Source organism: Musa acuminata, chromosome BXJ1-3, assembly GCF_036884655.1.
Source record: "Musa acuminata AAA Group cultivar baxijiao chromosome BXJ1-3, Cavendish_Baxijiao_AAA, whole genome shotgun sequence".
In the NCBI taxonomy this organism is placed as follows: Eukaryota; Viridiplantae; Streptophyta; class Magnoliopsida; order Zingiberales; family Musaceae; genus Musa; species Musa acuminata.
Window position 1 is genome coordinate 1,883,471 of NC_088329.1, and position 20,028 is coordinate 1,903,498.

General features: G+C 36.9%; 2 protein-coding genes across 2 annotated transcripts; both read left to right on the top strand.

The window, feature by feature from the left end:
- Positions 1-1,964: 1,964 nt before the first annotated feature.
- LOC135615829 (1-aminocyclopropane-1-carboxylate oxidase-like) lies at positions 1,965-3,363 on the top strand. The gene is made up of 3 exons (XM_065114836.1): positions 1,965-2,160; positions 2,257-2,480; positions 2,572-3,363. Exons 1-3 carry the CDS (start codon positions 2,059-2,061, stop codon positions 3,164-3,166), a joined length of 921 nt encoding a protein of 306 aa, XP_064970908.1. The 5' UTR covers positions 1,965-2,058; the 3' UTR covers positions 3,167-3,363.
- An 841-nt stretch (positions 3,364-4,204) lies between these two features.
- On the top strand, positions 4,205-19,853 carry LOC135615834 (DNA polymerase delta catalytic subunit-like). Its single transcript, XM_065114847.1, has 31 exons — positions 4,205-4,597; positions 4,664-4,774; positions 4,868-4,974; positions 5,090-5,249; positions 5,535-5,730; positions 5,810-5,945; positions 6,077-6,214; positions 6,419-6,496; positions 6,587-6,678; positions 7,863-7,929; positions 8,048-8,119; positions 9,676-9,762; positions 10,770-10,889; positions 10,967-11,065; positions 12,150-12,257; positions 12,370-12,465; positions 12,578-12,643; positions 12,834-12,890; positions 12,986-13,073; positions 13,217-13,296; positions 15,291-15,404; positions 15,735-15,849; positions 15,921-16,093; positions 16,357-16,428; positions 18,030-18,104; positions 18,175-18,264; positions 18,359-18,519; positions 18,938-19,011; positions 19,332-19,419; positions 19,505-19,611; positions 19,713-19,853. Exons 1-30 carry the CDS (start codon positions 4,300-4,302, stop codon positions 19,590-19,592), a joined length of 3,306 nt encoding a protein of 1,101 aa, XP_064970919.1. The 5' UTR covers positions 4,205-4,299; the 3' UTR covers positions 19,593-19,611; positions 19,713-19,853.
- The last annotated feature ends 175 nt before the right edge of the window (positions 19,854-20,028 follow it).

Genomic DNA, 20,028 nt, shown 5'->3' on the forward strand with positions numbered 1-20,028 from the left:
CATTATTGTTGGAGAAAAAAATCATTCTCATTCTAGTTAGTATGACTTAGTCTAGACCTAGACATGTGTAAATGGAATTATTCAAAGTGTCTCCAAAATGATTCTGAAGTTGTTCTGAGATGGATTCAAAATAGTTTTAAGATGTCTTCAAGATAGGTCCATGAGATGACTCCAAAACTAGATCCAGGATAACTCACAAGATTAAAATATTATACTTTTCCAAGTATTACTTGTACGTTCCAAGTATTACTTGTACGAAGACTAAGGCTGAAGTGATTTTCTAACTTGATCATTATGATACTTAAGTTAGCGATTTTTTTTAAAATATGTGTTAGAGTGATTATCTTTCAGGAGTTATCTTTTTCTTTATTTATGATATACATTTATATGTTTAGAAGAGAGAAAAATAGTTTGTAATTATCTTTTTTATTAAAAAAAAAAAAGAGGTCTAGAATTATTTTTCTTGTCACAATGAAGGGAATTCACGTTTTTCTTTCCTCTCATAAGAAAAGAGAAGGAATGATATATTTCTCTATTTTGATTCTCTATACATATAAACAGATGAAGGACAGTGTAGGTCTTGTGTGATAATAATTGCATGTTAAATGTTGTTAAATTTTCTATCATTTATTCGTTCCGAAGATATGTTATAGGATTCTAAGAAAAATGATATCAATGCAAGGAGGAAAGAAGAAGAAAAGTTGAATGAGAATACTTGATTTATTTTTTTTGCTTTTTGGTTTTTAACTCATTCTACAAAATAAATCATGACGAAAATACATTGTGATTTATATTTTATATTATTTTTATAAACATAAATTTGCTTGCCGAATAGTTCATATTTTATTTTCACAAAAAAATAATATCATTATTATTAGAGAAAAAATTTATTATCTTTTTAGTTAGCCTGACTTGGTTTAGGCTTATGTACGTAGAATTATCCGAAGTATTTTCAAAGTAATTTTGAGGTTATTCTAAGGTGGATCCAAAATAGCTCCGAAATGACTTTAAGATAGATCTAAGATAGATCCGAGATACTTTCTAAACTAGATCCAAGATAACTCCCAAGGTTGAAATATTATACTTCTCGAAGTATCACAGTATCACTTGTACGAAGATAAGATCGAAGAGATTTTTTGACTTGATCCTTACAATTTTTGAGTTAGTGAAAAAAGTTTTCAAATATCTGTTAGAGTGATTTTTTTTTAATATTTACGATATATATTTATACGTTTAGAAAGAGAAAGATAGTTTGTGATTATCTTTTTTATCATAAAAAAAAAAGAGATTTAGAATTATTTTTCTTGTCACAATGAGAGAAAAGGAATTCACATTTTTCTTTCTCGTCATGAAGAAAAGTATATGTTTCTCTATTTTGATTATGTATGCATACGACAATATAGGTATTGTGTGACAATTGTATGTTAAATATCGTTAAAATTTTTATCATTTATTCGCTCTAAAGAGATGTTATAGGATTCTAAGAAAAATGATATCAATGTTAGGGAAATTTAATTATGAAGATGGAGGTTTTCTGATGTCCAAATGTGCTCGTCGAATGGTTAGTATTTTGTTTTCACAAGAGAAACTAATATCATTATATGGTGTTCTTTCGTTGTCACTCGCTTAATTTAATTATATATCTACCGTGAAACTTGAGAATATAATTTCCCCCATGGCTGTTACCATCAGATAAGCGTGACTCACTTTACTACGTTAAGTCTTCCGATATGCCATCGTCTCGTATGGCATCGGTGCTGGTGGCTGTTCGTGAGTTAAGAGTCCCACGTAAGACGGCTGCTTCTGTCTGCGTTGACCACGCATTTTTTATGCGTCTGGATTCTCTCACGAAGAACACACGAAATCTACTTGGGATACGTGTGTCTGTTCCTGGTTGCTTCCTCGGATTGGGACCCCTACAAGATGGCAGAGCGAAGCTTTGCCCACCATAAATAGGGCCCATAACCCTCTAATTCTCTTCATCCATCCGAGCGGTAATACACTCCCAAAGCTTGCAGCAATACTCGCTCCTCTCTGTCCATTAATTTCTTAGTTGACATGGCGATTCCGGTCATCGATTTCTCCAAGTTGGATGGCAAGGAAAGGGCCGAAACCATGGCCCGGATTGCCAATGGATGCGAGGAATGGGGATTCTTTCAGGTTTGCCATACTTCACCCCGCTCCTCTCCTCTGCTTTCATGGCTATGCTGGTGTAAAGGTGCTATGTTCCCGATGCTCTGTATCGTCTGCTCGCAGCTGGTGAACCATGGGATTCCGGTCGAGCTGCTGGAACGCGTGAAGAAGGTCAGCTCCGAGTGCTATAAGTTGAGGGAGGAGCGCTTCAAGGGATCCAAACCCGTTCAGCTGTTGGACACACTGGTGAAAGAAGGCGATGGTCAACGCTTGGACAACGTGGACTGGGAGGACGTGTTCGTTCTTCAAGACGACAATGAATGGCCGTCCAACCCTCCGGACTTCGAGTAGAGTTCGCATGCCGCTGCTGTGCTCGAGTTTTAGTTGCTACGATAGCCACAAACCCGATGACGATGTGATCCGATGATTGCTCTGCAGGGAGACCATGAAGGAGTACAGGGAAGAAATCAGGAAGCTGGCGGAGAAAATGATGGAGGTAATGGACGAGAATCTGGGCTTCGAAAAGGGCTGCATCAAGAAAGCATTCTCTGGGGACGGCCAGCACCCGCCCTTCTTCGGCACCAAGGTGAGCCACTACCCGCCGTGCCCGCGCCTGGACCTGGTGAAGGGCCTTCGCGCCCACACCGACGCCGGCGGCGTCATCCTCCTCTTCCAGGACGACCAAGTCGGCGGCCTCCAGATGCTCAAGGACGGCCGGTGGATCGACGTCCAGCCTTTGGCCGACGCCATCGTCATAAACACCGGAGATCAGATCGAGGTCCTCAGCAACGGTCGCTACAAGAGCGCGTGGCACCGGGTGCTCGCCACCAGCCACGGCAACCGCCGCTCCATCGCTTCCTTCTACAACCCCTCCCTGAAGGCGACCATCGCTCCAGCCGCCGGCGCCGCCACCAAGGAAGCTGCCCCTCCTGCTCTGTACCCAAAGTTTCTGTTCGGGGACTACATGGACGTGTACGTGAAGCAGAAGTACGAGCCCAAGGAACCGAGATTTGAGGCAGTCAGAGCTGTTTGAGGATGGAGAAGCTGCGAATCTATTGTTGGATTATAGGAGGATATAATTCATTGTACTAGTCTGGTGTCTCATGCATGGATTACATAATTGCAAACATGATCTGCATCTGAATAATGGCTGCTTGTTCTCAGGACACGCAGTCGTCAATCTGTAAGTCGGTGTTCAGAATAAAAACCAAGTGCTATGTTTCCTCGTCACATCTTCTCGAGTTGAATTCATATCCCTCTTCATCCCCAGTAGAGTTTAACAGCATCCGAAGATAAAGCACAAGGGATAGAGCTAGGAATATTCGGAAGCCATGACAGAAGTTGAGTAACGAAGACATTCTGAGTTTGACGTGACGTGATATGTTCTTATTTGTCGATGCCCAGTGTGCCTAAAAGTCCTCGATGCATTCCCAAGATTGTTGGAGTTTGCATGTGTTTATCATCTCTAATCAAAGGCTAATCCACAGTAAGTTCCAACTTTTGCAGTTCCGGGTCACCTCAAACACCTGATACTTGTGATCCATTGTCCGATTAACAAGTTAAAATACTGTGTTTGTGTTTACTTGAGACTTGTTAGATTAAACATGTAACACCATGCGTTTGAACGAGATAGATAAATGAATGAATCAGTTGGATGATGGTGATAAGTAGTAATCTAATATTAGAGGACACGGTGATGTCTTCAGCTTTGCTTTCTCTTGGAAATGCACCAAAAAAAAGAATTAACAAGGAACAAAGAATGGAGATATTGACGACAACAAAAAATGTTTCTCTGTGATTGAAATTATAATTCTAATGTTTACAATTACGTTGTGGTCTGGAATGGATCGAAAGAGGATGTCTGAGCTGAAGAGATAGATTCGCATACTGCACCGAAGACTTCAGGAATGAACGGAGAGTAGACGTACGTACGCCCAAAAACGCTCGCTTCATACTGTATGTATTTCGCCAGGAATATATGTACATGACGGAAATGCACGTGCAAAACACGTGACAATAAGCCCCTATAAATCCCTATGCTCCCACCGGTGGCGGGAACCCAATTCTTCCCTCCCCCGTCCTCTCGCTCGGTCTCTCTGTCTCTCTCTTTCCGATTCGTCGCCCCTCTCCTCCCTGCTCTTCCCCACCCCTGATCCCGCGGCCACCATGAGCGGAGGTAACGCCAAGCGCCGCGGGGGCCCGCCCCCAGCGCCCGCTTCGAACCCCTCGAAGCGATTCCAGGCCGGCAGCCAAAACCCTCAAACCCCGCAGCAGCCGTTGAATGGGGTGGCGGCGGAGGAGGATATGATGGACGAGGACGTCTTCTTGGAGGAGACTCTACTGAGATACGAGGAGGACGAGGAGGCCGTCCTCCTCCTCCGTGACGAGGCCTTCTCATCTCGCCTTTCGCGGTGGAGGCGCCCTGCCCTCTCCCTCTCCCACCTCTCTGGCTGCGAAAGCATCGGTACGGATGCCCTCGTCCGAGTCCAACTGCAGAATTGTCTTTTCTTGACTCGTTTCTTGTACGCAGTTTTTCAGCAGCTCGAGATCGATTACGTGATAGGCGAAAGCCATAAAGAACTGCTGCCTAACTCGTCTGGGCCTGCAGCGATTCTTAGGATCTTCGGTGTGACCAGAGAGGGTTAGAGTTGCTGTTTCTCTCACTAATCTTGATATTTTAGTATCTGATTGGTTCTATCAATTAAATAATTTGATGGATTTTGGAATTGATTAGGTCACAGTGTATGCTGTCATGTTCATGGCTTTGAGCCTTACTTCTACATCAGTTGTCCTGTGGGAATGGGCCCTGATGATATCTCCCGCTTTCACCAAACCTTAGAGGTGGTTGCTACATAATTTCATTGCTTGTCTTGTCTAGTTGTGTACAAGTAGTCAGTTTTCTGCATTATCAGTTGTCTTGCTGAGATCATGTCTCTTGCAATGTGAATCATAACAGGGGAGAATGAGAGAGTCAAATAGAAACAGCAATGTGGCAAGGTTCATTAAGCGGGTTGAGTTGGTGCAGAAAAAAAGCATTATGTATTACCAGAAGCATTCGTCACAGCCTTTCCTTAAGATTGTTGTTGCCTTGCCGACTATGGTTGCTAGCTGTCGTGGTAAGATGCTTGATGCAAAAGGGGAACTATGTTTTCCCTTTTTTCTATCCTTTGAATTCGGATAGTGAACTTATAATTTTGTTTTTGTTACTCAATGACAGAACGACTAGCCTTTTCCTTTCTTTTCATTAAGCTCAATGGCATGAGTACAATATGTCTTGGTTAGGGGTTTCATGTGGATATCTGAGATCGTTCAAAGATAATGAATTGCTTTCTCCATAGTGTTAGTTATGGTTTTAACAATTGTCTATATAGAGATTAATGAAATTTGTGACACTATGGCAGGTATTCTTGAGAGGGGCATAACAATTGACGGCACTGGTTCAAAGAATTTCCTGACGTATGAGAGCAACATTCTTTTTGCTCTTCGATTCATGATTGATTGCAACATTGTTGGGGGCAATTGGATTGAAATTTCTGCAGGAAAATATAAAAAGGCGATCAAGAGCATGTCTTATTGCCAACTGGAACTTGATTGCCTGTATCCTATTGGACATAAAAAGGAATTCGACCAAAGAATAATTTTTATTGGTTATCTTCTTTCCTTAATCCTTTTGTAGATATTCTGAGTTGATTAGTCATGCCCCAGAAGGTGAATACTCTAAAATGGCTCCATTTCGTATATTAAGTTTTGACATTGAGTGTGCTGGTCGTAAAGGACTCTTTCCTGAGCCAACTCATGATCCTGTTATTCAGGTCTTTCCTTTTGCCTCTGATGGTACTAAAAAAGTGTATCAACATGAAATTTGCTTGCTTATTTTAGTGGGAGTCTCATAAAACACTGACTTAATTTTCCTTCTTTAACTACTTTTTCTTCTTTTAAGCAGATAGCCAACTTGGTCACCCTTCAAGGAGATGATCACCCTTTCATACAAAATGTAATGACTCTTAAATCGTGTTCTCCAATCGTTGGAGTTGATGTGATGTCATTTGATACAGAGAGAGAGGTTTTGCTTGCTTGGAGGGTAAGCTACTTTATGTTCTTCATATGGCATTTTAGTAAAGCATACATGATACTGTTATCTGCATGCCTTAACATTATTCATACTAGCAGTGTCTTTCCTATTTGGATTGGTTTATGTGATTGCTTTCCCTATATGTTGTGCGTATGGAATTTCATGGAGTTATCACACAATCTTTTTGGAAAATTTAATATATATTCAATACAGGATTTTGTTCGTGAGATAGACCCTGATATTATAATTGGTTACAATATCTGCAAATTTGATCTGCCATATCTTATTGAGGTATTTTATATTCTTGTAAGTTGGTTAAAGAATTTATTGCTATAGATCACATCTTCATGTATTACTGTTCTTTCATCTTCTTGTCCTTAGAGAGCTGAAGCCCTTAAGATTGGTGAGTTTCCAATACTTGGTCGCATAAGAAACAGTCGGGTTCGTGTCCGAGATACAACGTTCTCATCCAGGTTGTGCATAGCTATGGCTACGGCATATACATCTACAACTATTATACGATGTGTTTTTTTTTTACTTTTAATATCTGCCTCTTATTTCGACATAATACAATGTTTGGCTTTGGCTAATATCTCCTGCATTTGGTGCTGTTGTATGTCCATTTAGCAACCTTTGTATTTATTACTGTTCACTCTCATTTTGTTGTAGCCCACATGGTGCATCTCATTGCCAATATTAAACCATTATAGCTGGTGGTTGACGTAGAGGAATCTCAACAATTGTCTTGTCTAATCATTTGCATTTCTAGAACAGGTGCTTTTGGTCAATAAAATTTTCCACTTTGCTAGGCTTCATAATCATGCATTATGTTTTTCCATATTAAATTTGGTTGTAGATGGGACGCAAATATTGTCCCTGCTTTGCTAGTCTAATAGTTTCTGGTCTCATCTTCTTATCTTCTCATTCTCTTAGTTATTCATGGTGGTAAAAGGATTAATAGTGACTGTTATTTTTGCCTTCAAAAGATCTGATGTACAAATTGGCAAGAAATTTGAGTCTTGATTTACTCTTATGGTTTGCAGAGCTTTAACAAATTTTATCAACTTGGTTTATTTACTGATCCAGATAGGTCTTCAGAAACTACATTGACTTAGGTTAAGATTTGAAAAGAATTGGGATGTTATGAATGTGTACTTCCTTTTTTGAAGGTTTATCAACTAATCATGAGAACATGGTGTTGTGTGATCATCAGAAGTCAGCCAGCTTTAGATGAATTATCTTTGTGTATCTTGGTTTTCTATCATCCTCGAGTGAAGTTGAGGAAGAACCAGTTTAACTTGGCATTTGTTGGGTGTTTGTATCTAACTTAGATTTGGATTTATGTTGAGAGGTGGCATTTGGTGGAACTGACAATAATATCGCATAATGACATAGACCACATGACGCATACCATTTTTATATTAACAAGTGTGCTAGTTGATAAGAATTTGTGAGTCGAATTATTAAACTTGGAAACTGAAACTTTTGAGCATGAGGTTTCTCTTATATAAATTTGCCAACATTTTGCTGTGTGGACAATTATGTTGACTAAGAAATCCCTTCAATCAAATTACTCTGTAATAGCCCTGCAAATATATGCTGAATTTTAAAATCGTTTCTGTGTTGTACTGCATTAATCATACTTTGATTTTTGCAGGCAATATGGTGTAAGGGAAAGCAAAGAAGTTAAAGTGGAGGGAAGAGTTCAATTTGATCTGCTTCAGGTTCTGATCTTTATAAATACTTTCTGTTGGTTATGTTAATATCTATTTAAGTTCTATAGTAAGATATTCGTATTTGTGCACCATCTGATTCAATCTTTTTTCAACCACATCAATAAAGGCTATGCAAAGAGATTACAAGCTTAGCTCCTATTCTTTGAATTCTGTTTCAGCACACTTTCTTGGAGAGCAAGTAAGTTTCTGCTATTTTTCAAGTGATTATAATTGAACTTATATTATTTTGTCTTATGTTCATTGTATTATATCATAAATCTGATGTAGGATTGTATATAACTGTTCAACTGGAAAGTAGCTGTAGTGCATAAACATCTTGTTGCTCCCTATGCCTTATTTGTAGACAATGGAATGCTTATCCACAGTTGCATAACATAGCATGGTTTTGAAATTTGCCCCCTCTGTTCTGCTGGCCAACCAAACAAGCCAGTGGGCAGCAGTAATTAACAAATATTCTGCAGTAGATCAGCTTCTACCAACTATTCTGTATTAATTCAGAGTGAGGTCCTATCCTTCCTATCACATTATAACATGAACAGGAATCTGTTTCATCATTTGCAATTCAAAATTGACCATTTAGGTTTATTCAAATCAAGTTCCAAGAAAGCAACTATTCTGGTTGTAGGTGCAGTTACCAACTTACAATTGCTACTCTTTTAGTGTATCATGTAAATCTATCTAAAAATGTATTTAACAGTTATTTAATATCTTGATTCTTGATCTGTATCTTCGATTTTCCTCGTATCACTCATTAGTGAAATATTACTTTTTTGCCTTGCAATAATCAATCTAAAACTAACTATTTGGAACTTATTACTTGTTTTGCTTGATATTTCCAAATCTTTGGTTGACGATGCTGAGAAAATGCAGATCGAACATTGTTGATTGTTGAGTATATTCATGTATTATTTCGAGTAAATATTTTAGAATGTGCAACCTACATGCTTTCTCATTTGAAGTTCTACATTCTTCCTCTTTTGATATCTTACATGCTTCTTCATTTGATTTCCTGAATCACTGAGTTGTAGCTTCTGTTGCAATGTATTATAAAAAAGGGTATCCAATTCTTGCAAGACTGCTGCTTAATGAAATTTTACTTTCTTAACTTCCTAATGCTGCTTTTTTTTTTTTCGCAAAAGCACCTTATATGACAAGTAGAAAGTTGCTATATTCAAGATTTTGGTATCTCTTGCTAAATCTTTTGACCTCTTTGACTTAGATTCATTATTTCTTCTTTACTATTAAGATTGTGCTGATGCTCGTTAAGCTGTAGTAGCAGCAGACCGTAACTATAATTAGCTTTTGCAAGGATGATGAGAATATGACTCCTAGACCTATCCAAAGAAAGATAAAAAGTCAAGTTCTAGTTCATCTGTAATTGATCTTTTTTTTTCTCATAGAAAATCAATTTAGATCTCTCGAGCTTTACTTGCTATATTTGATACCCTTTACCACTGAGTTCTCTGTAGATCTGACATAAGCTTATTGCTACCCATAATCTTTTTCACATGTAAAAAGGGAAGATACCCTAGTAGTCCTAGCCGTAAATAATGGATATTAGACATTATGCGTATGGACCATGCAGTGTCTGTTCGGGGAGGGGTGATTTGCATATTTTCCAACTTGTGTATGCTCAGTCTTTTTTGCGTAAATAATGTAAATAATTGAAGTGCTAAATGTTGCCATCAAGTTTCTGCAGACTTGGATTTCTCACTGACATTTCTTTTGTTGCAGAAAGAGGATGTTCATCATTCAATAATATCTGACCTTCAAAATGGCAACGCAGAGACAAGAAGGCGGCTAGCTGTCTACTGTTTGAAGGTTCACTGATGATTTTAAATCATCTATATCTGAGATATGCTTTATTTCAGTTCTTAATCTTTTTTAATAGGCTGTACTTAAAGAAATACATGAAGCTTTACATACACAATTTTGTCTACCATGCTAAAACATTAATCAAGGAATTTGTTTACACAATCTGCTGACTGGCATTGTGCATGCCATGTGCCCTGCCCTGCTGGTGCGGGGGCACTTGGTGTCATGGTGCTGTCTGTTGCATGCAACTACTGTGCACAAATTCACTTTTTTTATTAATCTTTTCCTTGATGCTACAGTAAGTTTTTTGGTTATATATCTATAATTTTTTGCTATTTTAAGTATTTAGATTCTTCATACCATACTAACTTTTGGTTAAGTAATTTTTTGCTATAGTTTGCGAGATGATGAGCTTTTGAAAATTTTAATATAATAATGTTATGCTAGTATCCATACCTAAGATTTTGTTGGGCTAGATATATAATTCTAGAATTTTGACAGGGCATATATGCAATGTTGCATATTCATGTGAAGAATAAGTAGAACTCTTAAATCATTAGTAGCAGATATGTCTCCGAAAGCTATTGAAAAGCTCTACATATTTTGAATTTGATTTAATATGATACTTGTCTAGCTAATATATTGTTTCTTCATATGCAGAATGCTTTTATGTTTCTTTTTTCACTTCTCTACCTCTCAAGCTTCTTTTACCCCTACCAAACATAAGTTGTCGACCAGCGGTGCATGTGGTGTGGGTGTTCCTTTTTCAAAGGAACCATTAAGATTCAGTTAGGAGTGTTGAACAGAATGGAATGGACCGTAATTCATAATTCATGTTAATCGCCAACAAAACAATTACTTTAACCCTTCTGCACCATCATATGGTTGGATATTAGGCATAACTTCAGGAGAACTGGTTATAATCATCTAAGTGGTTCTTACTGCCTCAGGTTTAGTGTGCAAAGTTTTTACGTGATGTTATTCACTGAACAACTTATCTGTTACAAATGCAGGATGCGTACCTTCCACAGAGACTTCTGGACAAGTTGATGTATATTTACAACTATGTAGAAATGGCCCGAGTTACTGGTGTCCCTATATCATTTCTACTAGCAAGAGGCCAGAGCATTAAGGTGATGCTGCTGATGTTTTTGCTCTTATATTTGCTAAGACAATAATTGGCACTGACCTGGATTACTTTTTCTTTCAGGTTCTCTCTCAGCTCCTAAGGAAAGCAAAGCAGAAGAATCTTGTTATTCCAAATATCAAAGGGCAGGGATCTGGACAAGAAACTTTCGAGGGTGCAACTGTAAGTAAATATAATTTTAGTGGCATGTCTTTTCCCCCCTCTACTACTTGAGCATATTATGATGTTAATTTACTTTTGTGAGCTCATTCAATAAAATTTGGAGACCATTGGAAAAGATTGCAAGCAAGAGTCTTATTGATTGCTGTCACATCAATCTTCATCATGATATGTACATCGGAAATTAAGAAACATTCATTTAGACTCTAGAGAGTAATATGCTGTAAGTTCTCATATCTAACTTGCTTTCTTTGTTAATCCAATGCATTAGTTGCATGGTTCCATGTTTTTCTTAAAAAAATTGATCTTCTTATGTGTAGAGGTTCCATAAATTAGTGTTTATCTTGCTGCCCCAATTATAGCTTCTTCTATCATGTCATGGCATGACATGATGGTCTTCAGAACATCCCCAAAAAACTTAAAACTATCTGGTCATGAAATAGTTTAATGCCATAATGGGACATATACTCTTTTAGGAGTTATCATAAATGATAAAACCATGGAATAGTTTTTTGTTTATTCCATGTATAAACTTTTTCTTTTTACATATTTCTGATGCATGGAAATATTTTGTGGTCATTAATATCATAACACATCCATTAGAAAAGGTGGAACGCTAGAAGAGACATGTGTTGAATAATGTAGTTGACAAGCTGTGGTGCTTCATGTCGCATCCAAATCACTGATTTTAATTAATGAACTGGCAATGTGTATGATAATAATTGTCCAGATTTGTCTGCACACAAGTAAGATCATTTGGCTATCATTTGTTGGTGATATTGAGATTGCTAACCTTAACCTTTTCTAAATTCACTTACAGATGCCATTTCTGGTAAGTGTTCATAAACAGGGACTTGGCAGTTTATTCAGCCCTATCCACTGCATCATATTACTTAAAAAGTTATCTGCCTAGTATCTGTTAATTTTTTTCTTCCTTTATCATGCTTGCTTTGCTCATAATTAAAGATGTAGGAGTTATTTCACATCTTTTGAATTGTAAAAATTTGTTTGAACTTATAATGAAACTGCTGGTTTGTTTACTTGATCAATCCCTTTGTCCTTTAGCTACTTGCCTTTCCATTTGCAGGTTTTAGAGGCAAAGACTGGATTTTATGAAAAGCCCATAGCAACTTTGGACTTTGCTTCTTTGTATCCATCCATCATGATGGCATACAATTTGTGCTACTGCACGCTGGTAATAAATTGTACTAAGGAAACTGACTGCTGATTGGAATTATAGCCTTGTCTAAGAATAATTTTATTTGGTTAAAATATCTAAGATGTTCTGATTCTATTATTTTGTCAAGGTTACTGCAGAAGATGCTCGCAGGCTAAACCTGCCAGCAGAGAGTATAAACAAAACCCCCTCAGGTGAAGTCTTTGTTAAATCTGAGTTGCAGAAGGTGCTGATTTCTCTTTGGTCTAAGTCTGCAGATTTATGACTTAATCCTTTGTATTCTCTCTTTCTTTGTTGTCCCATGCGGTGACATGGAAAATTTTCTTTTTTGAAACTAGGGCATACTTCCTGAAATCCTAGAAGAGCTATTGGCTGCTCGTAAAAGAGCAAAAGCTGATTTGAAGGTATTGTTAAGGGATGAAGAAATTTGTGGACTTCTTATCACACTTCTAATATTTCATTTGATTTTGCATGGGATTTACATATTTATCAATTTTTGATGCCTTGTTTGATTTTGAACTTCCTGCATGCTAATGTTGAACAAATTTTCTTGCCATAGATCATCTTCTTTAACCTTTGGATATTTATTTTCAGGAAGCAAAAGATCCTTTTGAGAAGGCTGTACTAGATGGACGGCAGTTGGCTTTGAAAGTAAATCACCTTAATTTCATCATTAACATTTTATTTCAAGATGATAAATCAATGTTGGCTTTGTTTGTCATTTTTGTTTTTTGTTTGTCATTTAGATAAGTGCAAACTCTGTATATGGGTTTACTGGAGCTACTATTGGTCAGTTACCTTGTTTAGAGATATCTTCAAGTGTGACGAGCTATGGTAAACAGTTCTTCCTCATACTAGTACTTTTTAAATTTGTAACTTAATAAAAAATATTTGTTAATTATTTATAGTTACTGCAATATAAGTAGAAAGGATTTTGCTTCTTAGTCCATAAGTTTTTCTTGGTGGAAAATATAAAGGTCGACAAATGATTGAGCATACAAAGAAGCTGGTAGAAGAAAAATTTACAATAAGTGGGGGCTATGATCGTAATGCAGAGGTATGATTTTTGAACTAGCTTGACTTTAAAAAGATGAAATTGTAATTCACTATGTGGTTTGAAGCGAGGAAAATATAGTTGTAGGTTTTGCAGAACTTGTTTATGATTTAATCTAGTTATTCATGAATTCATGGTTACTGAATGCTTCTTGGTACATGTATTTGATCTTAGTAAAGCTTATTGTTATGCTGTGCTTCACTGTTGCATTGCATAAATGTTGTGGGTTCATTTCTTTTTGTTGATCGACTTTGTTTCAACTGCCTGCTAATTGGCATGCTTCTTGTACTGAAGTGATATCTCCCAATATATGAATGTTCAGGAAGATAGGTTCTGTTAGTAAATTAGCAATTAATTAAAAGTGGAAAGGGTCTTTTCAGATGAAGAGAAAAAGTTTCCGACATATAGAAGAGTGATGTACATTATTACATCGATGCTCTTGGGTCAACATGGCAGTGCTTGTGTAGAACAGTTTGTGTGTTCATCTCAGGATTGGTCACAAATGGGAGCAATAATACAATTGGTGCTTTAGTCGAGAGAATCAGAACTTTGCTGAGCTACTACTGCTGAGTTTTTAGTCTTAAAAATTATCATGTTGGTTAAATTAGATGTATGGTTGTAACAATTAGGATTGTTTTGGATGCTATATTTTCTACATAACTTATCAAGTTATGAAGAGACTTATCAAGTTTCTACAACTAGCTTCTTTCTTTGTTTAATTGGGGAAAATCTGCTCAATTAATTCTTTATATAGGAAAACCTTAATTTAAATCAGGTTTATTTCACTTTATTCCTCAAAAATTATTTTGTCTCATTTGAGCATTCAAATCATGTGACTTGTTTTAGTGAAGTCAGAAAATTTCCAGAAAGGAATGATTTTTCAGCTAGCATGACAAGTTTTTTTCTGAGGGATCTGAATTGTGTCAGTGGTGCTGCATTATTTTATAATGCAGTGAGGTTAATTTTCTTTCCTTTTTGATCTTTTTCATGTCAAGCCGTATGTGGGCAGACGAGAACTCTTCATGCAGCTGATTTTTAATAAATTAATTTCAGTATATGCTATCACCATGCACCAAAACTGATTGTGGTTTTAATTGGCATGGATATTTTCTTTAATAATCAATTCTGACATATTTCAGTGCAATTGGTGAAGAAACATGCTTCATCCCTTTATGTGACACTATGGATATTTCAAGGAGATTTGGACTATGGAAATAATGTTGCTATGACTAGTTTATCAACAAGTTGAAGAAATTCGAATCAAGCAGTAACTAGAAAGAAAATTTATGTCATCACAAAAATGATTGTAGAAGAAGTCGACCACTTCTAGTAAAAGTGGCTGTGAGATGCAAGGAATTAATAAATATGTTACTGGTTTATAATGTGTTTGTGGGAACCTAGTTTTTTCTTAGCTGCACTTTGTTTGATGATTGTGTGCATATGGCACATAACCAGCCCATGCAGTGCCTCAGTCACATTGAAGTTCGAAGGCCTTTGGTCGTGAGTTGATCCATTTAACCAGCAGATTTTCTAGGCTTGACACCATAATGCATGGACAACAGCCACACTTTCTACTGAGACAACACTCACCTACTGAGACAATGATGATCATATCCAGTTAATTATTTAACATGGAGTTATGAAATAATATAGCTGAGTGGCAACCTGATAGACATACTGTGTAGAAGTATGCTAATGCAGAAACAAGCAACCATGAACTAGTAGTTTCGAGCTGACATAATGTCTAAAATTTTTGTCCATTGTTATGTTAAACAGGATATCACCAAATGATTTAAGGTGGTTCTGAAGATGAATTGCTTTGGCTTTATAAGCCAAAATGTGTAACAAAGCTGATGTTGTTCATCCATAATTCCATATTACTTTCATGACAAATTTGTCTATATGCATTTGTGCTTACATGTTTCTGGAAAACTGAAATTCTGATCATTTGATGACATTTTTATTTTAGTTGATTACCAAGTGATATATTCTGCTAGGTTGTTTACGGAGACACCGACTCTGTTATGGTACAATTTGGTGAGCCAACTGTAGAGGCAGCAATGAAACTAGGAAGAGAAGCAGCAGAATATATTACTGGGACTTTCATAAAGGTATCAATGGGATCACCGGTGATCACTTCCGAGTTTTTTATGCTCTTAGATCATATGATTCTCCTGTAGTTTCTTTCAGACTTATGTCATTATCATGTGATATGCAAACCATGGACCTCTGGACCTAAGTTATGCTTCTGCATTCTAAATGTTATGTTTGATTTTTATAATAGACTTGATTGCTATCAGTGAACATATTGGTCAATCTTTGTCATCGGGAGGGACAACAGCCAGCGTATTAGGCTTTAAACTTATTTTCTTATAGAACTGTTTTAGTTAGTCCATCTTAATCCTGGCCAGTTTTGAATATGTTTTCTTTGTTTCTTGAAGCCCATCAGGCTAGAATTCGAAAAGGTCTACTATCCTTACTTGCTAATAAGCAAGAAGAGATATGCTGGCTTGTACTGGACAAAGCCTGATACTTTTGACAAAATGGACACCAAAGGTAAGGATCTGAAGTGCTCCATTAAATTTTATATTATCGTGGTCTGATGACATTGCATGCTTTGATGGCAGGCATTGAGACTGTCAGAAGAGACAACTGTTTGTTGGTTAAAAATCTGGTAAATGAGTGTCTTCACAAGATACTAATAGACCAAGATGTTCCTGGTGCAGTTCAGTATGTTAAAAATACCATTTCAGATCTTTTAATGAACCGTGTGGATTTGTCTCTTTTGGTTATAACAAAGGTAATTACCAACCGAAAGAGTTGATATGTATCATGTTCAAGTTCACGCGAAAATGTCTTGTATGCCATTTAATATAGTGCATGTAAATTATTAAAAAAACCTGGAAGAATTTTATTTTGGTTCTTAGCACGTATTTGAAATTGAAAGAATGCTCTCTAACTGTGTTATCTGTGATGAGTCATTACTATCAATTTATTTGTTAAAAAAACTTAATTTATACTATCAGGTATCTGATTTTTATTTTTTGATCTCTTCTTTAACAGGGTTTGACCAAAACAGGAGATGATTATGCCGTAAAGGCTGCACATGTTGAACTTGCTGAAAGGATGAGAAAAGTATGAGGACTTCTAGTTATACTGCCTGATTTTGAATTTTGTCATTTTTTTCATTTTTTTGATAACGTGATTAAAAGAGCACAATTAGCATTCAGCATGGTTTCTTTTATGGTGCGTATGCAGTGCATATATATACATACACCTTGAAAGAGGGAGTTTCATGCATTCCAAATACGGGCAATATCTAGCATCATATTCAACCAATAGAAAAGGAGATTTACAGGCCATTCATGTGTATTGGTGATTTATCTATGGAGACTTCTAATATACACGTTACCAAATAACCGACATTCCATGTTTCTCAGAACTGAGAATGTGCAAAAAAATATACATTTATATATGCATTTATGCATGTTTACGATCCTATAGAAGCTGTAAACTGTTTGGTATAATGTTGCATCAGGGAAATTAACAGTGACATGTTAATGAAGGAGATGATTGTTCCTTATTAGATGATGCCTTTGGATATCATGTTAATGAATATGATATACAAAGTAATGAAATGCATGACTTACTAAATGATGCTGTCCATATTTTATGTATCCCAAGAAAGGTGTTATACTGCCATCTCATATGCTCTTCTTGGATTCACATGGGAGTTCTACTGAGAAAAAAAATGCCTTTTTTTATCTGTCTAGAAATTCAACAAACTAAAGATGAATTGAGCTGAAAATTTTAGCGAAAATGCTATCAAACATTTTTGTGGTTAGGAAACATTTAAATTTATCTCCTCGTGGCATACATGCAGATAAGTATTAGACTGATTCTTAAACTAGTGAGAGGTTGCTGAAGCCAAGCACAAGGAAGAGAGTATCATATGATTTTTAGCATTTAATTTAATTATGGAAACCTGATTCCTTTTATCTTGTAGCAATATAGGGATATGAGAAACCTGATTATAAGTTGGTAAAGAAGAATGATCTCAAAGGTGCAAGGAGTTGATAACATTAGAAGAGTCCTTGAGAGCTGATTTGTTTGCTACTCTTTGTACTAAAATATGCCATTTTCAGACAATCTTTTGATGAGCATTATGAGGATGAGACTTTTAATATCTGCTTAAGCTTTTGAAAATGGTTGAAGATTAGCAATATCAAGTTGGTGAAGTAAACAAAAAAGTGATAATAATAGCATTTTCAATTATTGGCATTGCCCAGAAAGCTATTGCTACAAGCTTAGTCTGTATATTAGTGGACTGTCGATCATCTTCATCAAATGTTTTATATTCCTTGGTATGTCTTTCATTGACCTATGTGCAGATCCTAAAAATGATACAACTAGATATTTCTGCTATTTGTTGTTTAACTCAAGGTCTGTCATATTGAAGCGTACCGCCCGCTATCGCTACAGTATTACAGTACTATACTGTAGCACTGCTACAGTATGAAAATTTAAAATTGTTCAGTACATCAGGGTGTACTGTTCGGTACACCCTGATGTACCGCCCGGTACACTGGTATCATACCGTACCAAGCCCGGGTCGAAACATCGGTACGGTACGGTACGGCGAACCTTGGTTTAACTGATATGTAATCTTATCAAGTTCACCAATATAAACTCTTTAAGCAACATATCTAAGCAACTGTGGTGGTTGTGGTGAATAGAGGGATGCTGCAACTGCTCCTAATGTTGGAGATCGTGTTCCATATGTCATAATCAAAGCTGCTAAAGGTGCCAAGGTAATTAATATCCTGTTCTTTTAGAAGGGAGAGAAGTTCTATTTATTGATCTGCTTGATGTGTTGAACAGGCTTATGAGAAGTCTGAGGATCCAATATATGTGCTTGAGAACAATATTCCAATAGATCCACAGTATTACCTTGAAAATCAGATGAGCAAGGTTGGCTAAATAAATTCTTTGTTGTCTTGATAAATATCTGTGATAAATATCCTCCCATCCGGGGCATTGACAATTAGGTATGTTAACATTGCAGCCACTTCTCAGAATCTTTGAGCCTATTCTGAAAAATGCAAGTAAAGAGCTTCTTCATGGAAGTCACACCAGATCTGTGTCCATATCAACTCCTTCAAACAGTGGTATTATGAAATTTGCTAAGAAGCAGCTTAGCTGTCTTGGATGCAAAGCAGTAATCGGGTTAGATATTCGCATACAAAGTCACCCTTCGTGAATTTACAGATGATGATTTCTAATCCTCTGCACATGCCTGACTTGATCTCTGTATCCACAGCACATCTTGCTTTTCGTTAACTAGTTAAAACACCAAAGTTTTAATAACTAGTTAATCTCTGTATCCACAGCACATCTGATGAACAGTATTATCCCTACAGTTAATAGATTCCCACTAGTTATGAAATATTTGCATGCTCAATATGGAAAATTGAGCTTAACTGCATAACCATGCATGTGGATCACTTATCAAGCCATGAATTACAATTCATATATGTAATTTGAAGCTAACTAGGGACCAATATACAATTTGATACTTCTGAAAGAATCGTCTGTGACTTGGTCTTCTTCAGAACTCTCGGGTAACTCTATTTTTTGCTGCCAGTAATGCAGAGCAAACTCTTTGCTCGCACTGCAAGGGAAGAGAAGCTGAGATATACTGCAAAATGGTAGCTAATGGTATTTCTTTCTACCTTTTTTTAATATCTTTGAGCAAAAATTATGTTGATGTTAGAAACCTCGATGCAGTAAATAATTAAGGCTTTAAATCCTGTTTTGCTATAGTTTTTAACGTGAAGTATATTTAAATAATAAAAATGAGCCAGCCTCACCCACGTAAACTCTTGTTGACAGCCTTTACATCGAATAATGATTTTGTCTTGAAGTGTTTGAGTTTGAATTTAGAAGGGATGACATTGAATTGGTTGTGCAAATTTTGCTGGCTGCATGCTTTTGTGCATTGTTTGTGATATGAAGTGACTTGTGTGAAATGTTTACAGTTTCCGAATTGGAGATGCTCTTCGGCAGACTGTGGACACAGTGCCAAGAATGCCAAGGTTCTCTTCACCAAGATGTGTTGTGTACAAGGTGTCCCCATGTCATTTTCTGCCACTTCCGGTTCTCTTAACATCCAAATCTCATCAAAACTAATGATGATGTCTCTTTGTGACAGTCGTGACTGCCCCATCTTTTACCGAAGGAAGAAAGCACAAAAGGATATGGCCGAAGCTAAGATGCAACTTGATCGGTGGAATTTTTGAGCCCACTGAGTTGGCTATGGTAATTCATTTTGCCCGGTTTGAAACCAATGTTACTTATAGGTAAATACTAAAACCTCCCTGTATTCTGCATTGGTTAAAACCTCTCAAAATCCTGCATAGGTGAAAACCTTTGGCTGTTTCTTTGCTGGCAAATCTGATTGGAGTGCTGGTAATCTATTGGGAGTTCATCTCAATATAAAATGACCACATCGTCAGCTGGAGTTTTATTTCCAAGCCTTGCCTGATAGCATCTTTGGCAGTGCCGAGGATGAGAGCATTGGAAAGTCGAGCTGGTCAGTGACATTTTTGTATAAATGTTTGTTAAAGAGGCACACGTGAACATTATGTAAAGTTATCATTGTGGATGATTAGAAGTCTTCTTGTGCATGGAATGGCATGAAACCTTGGAAGGATGATGTTCTCGTGATTTGTTTCT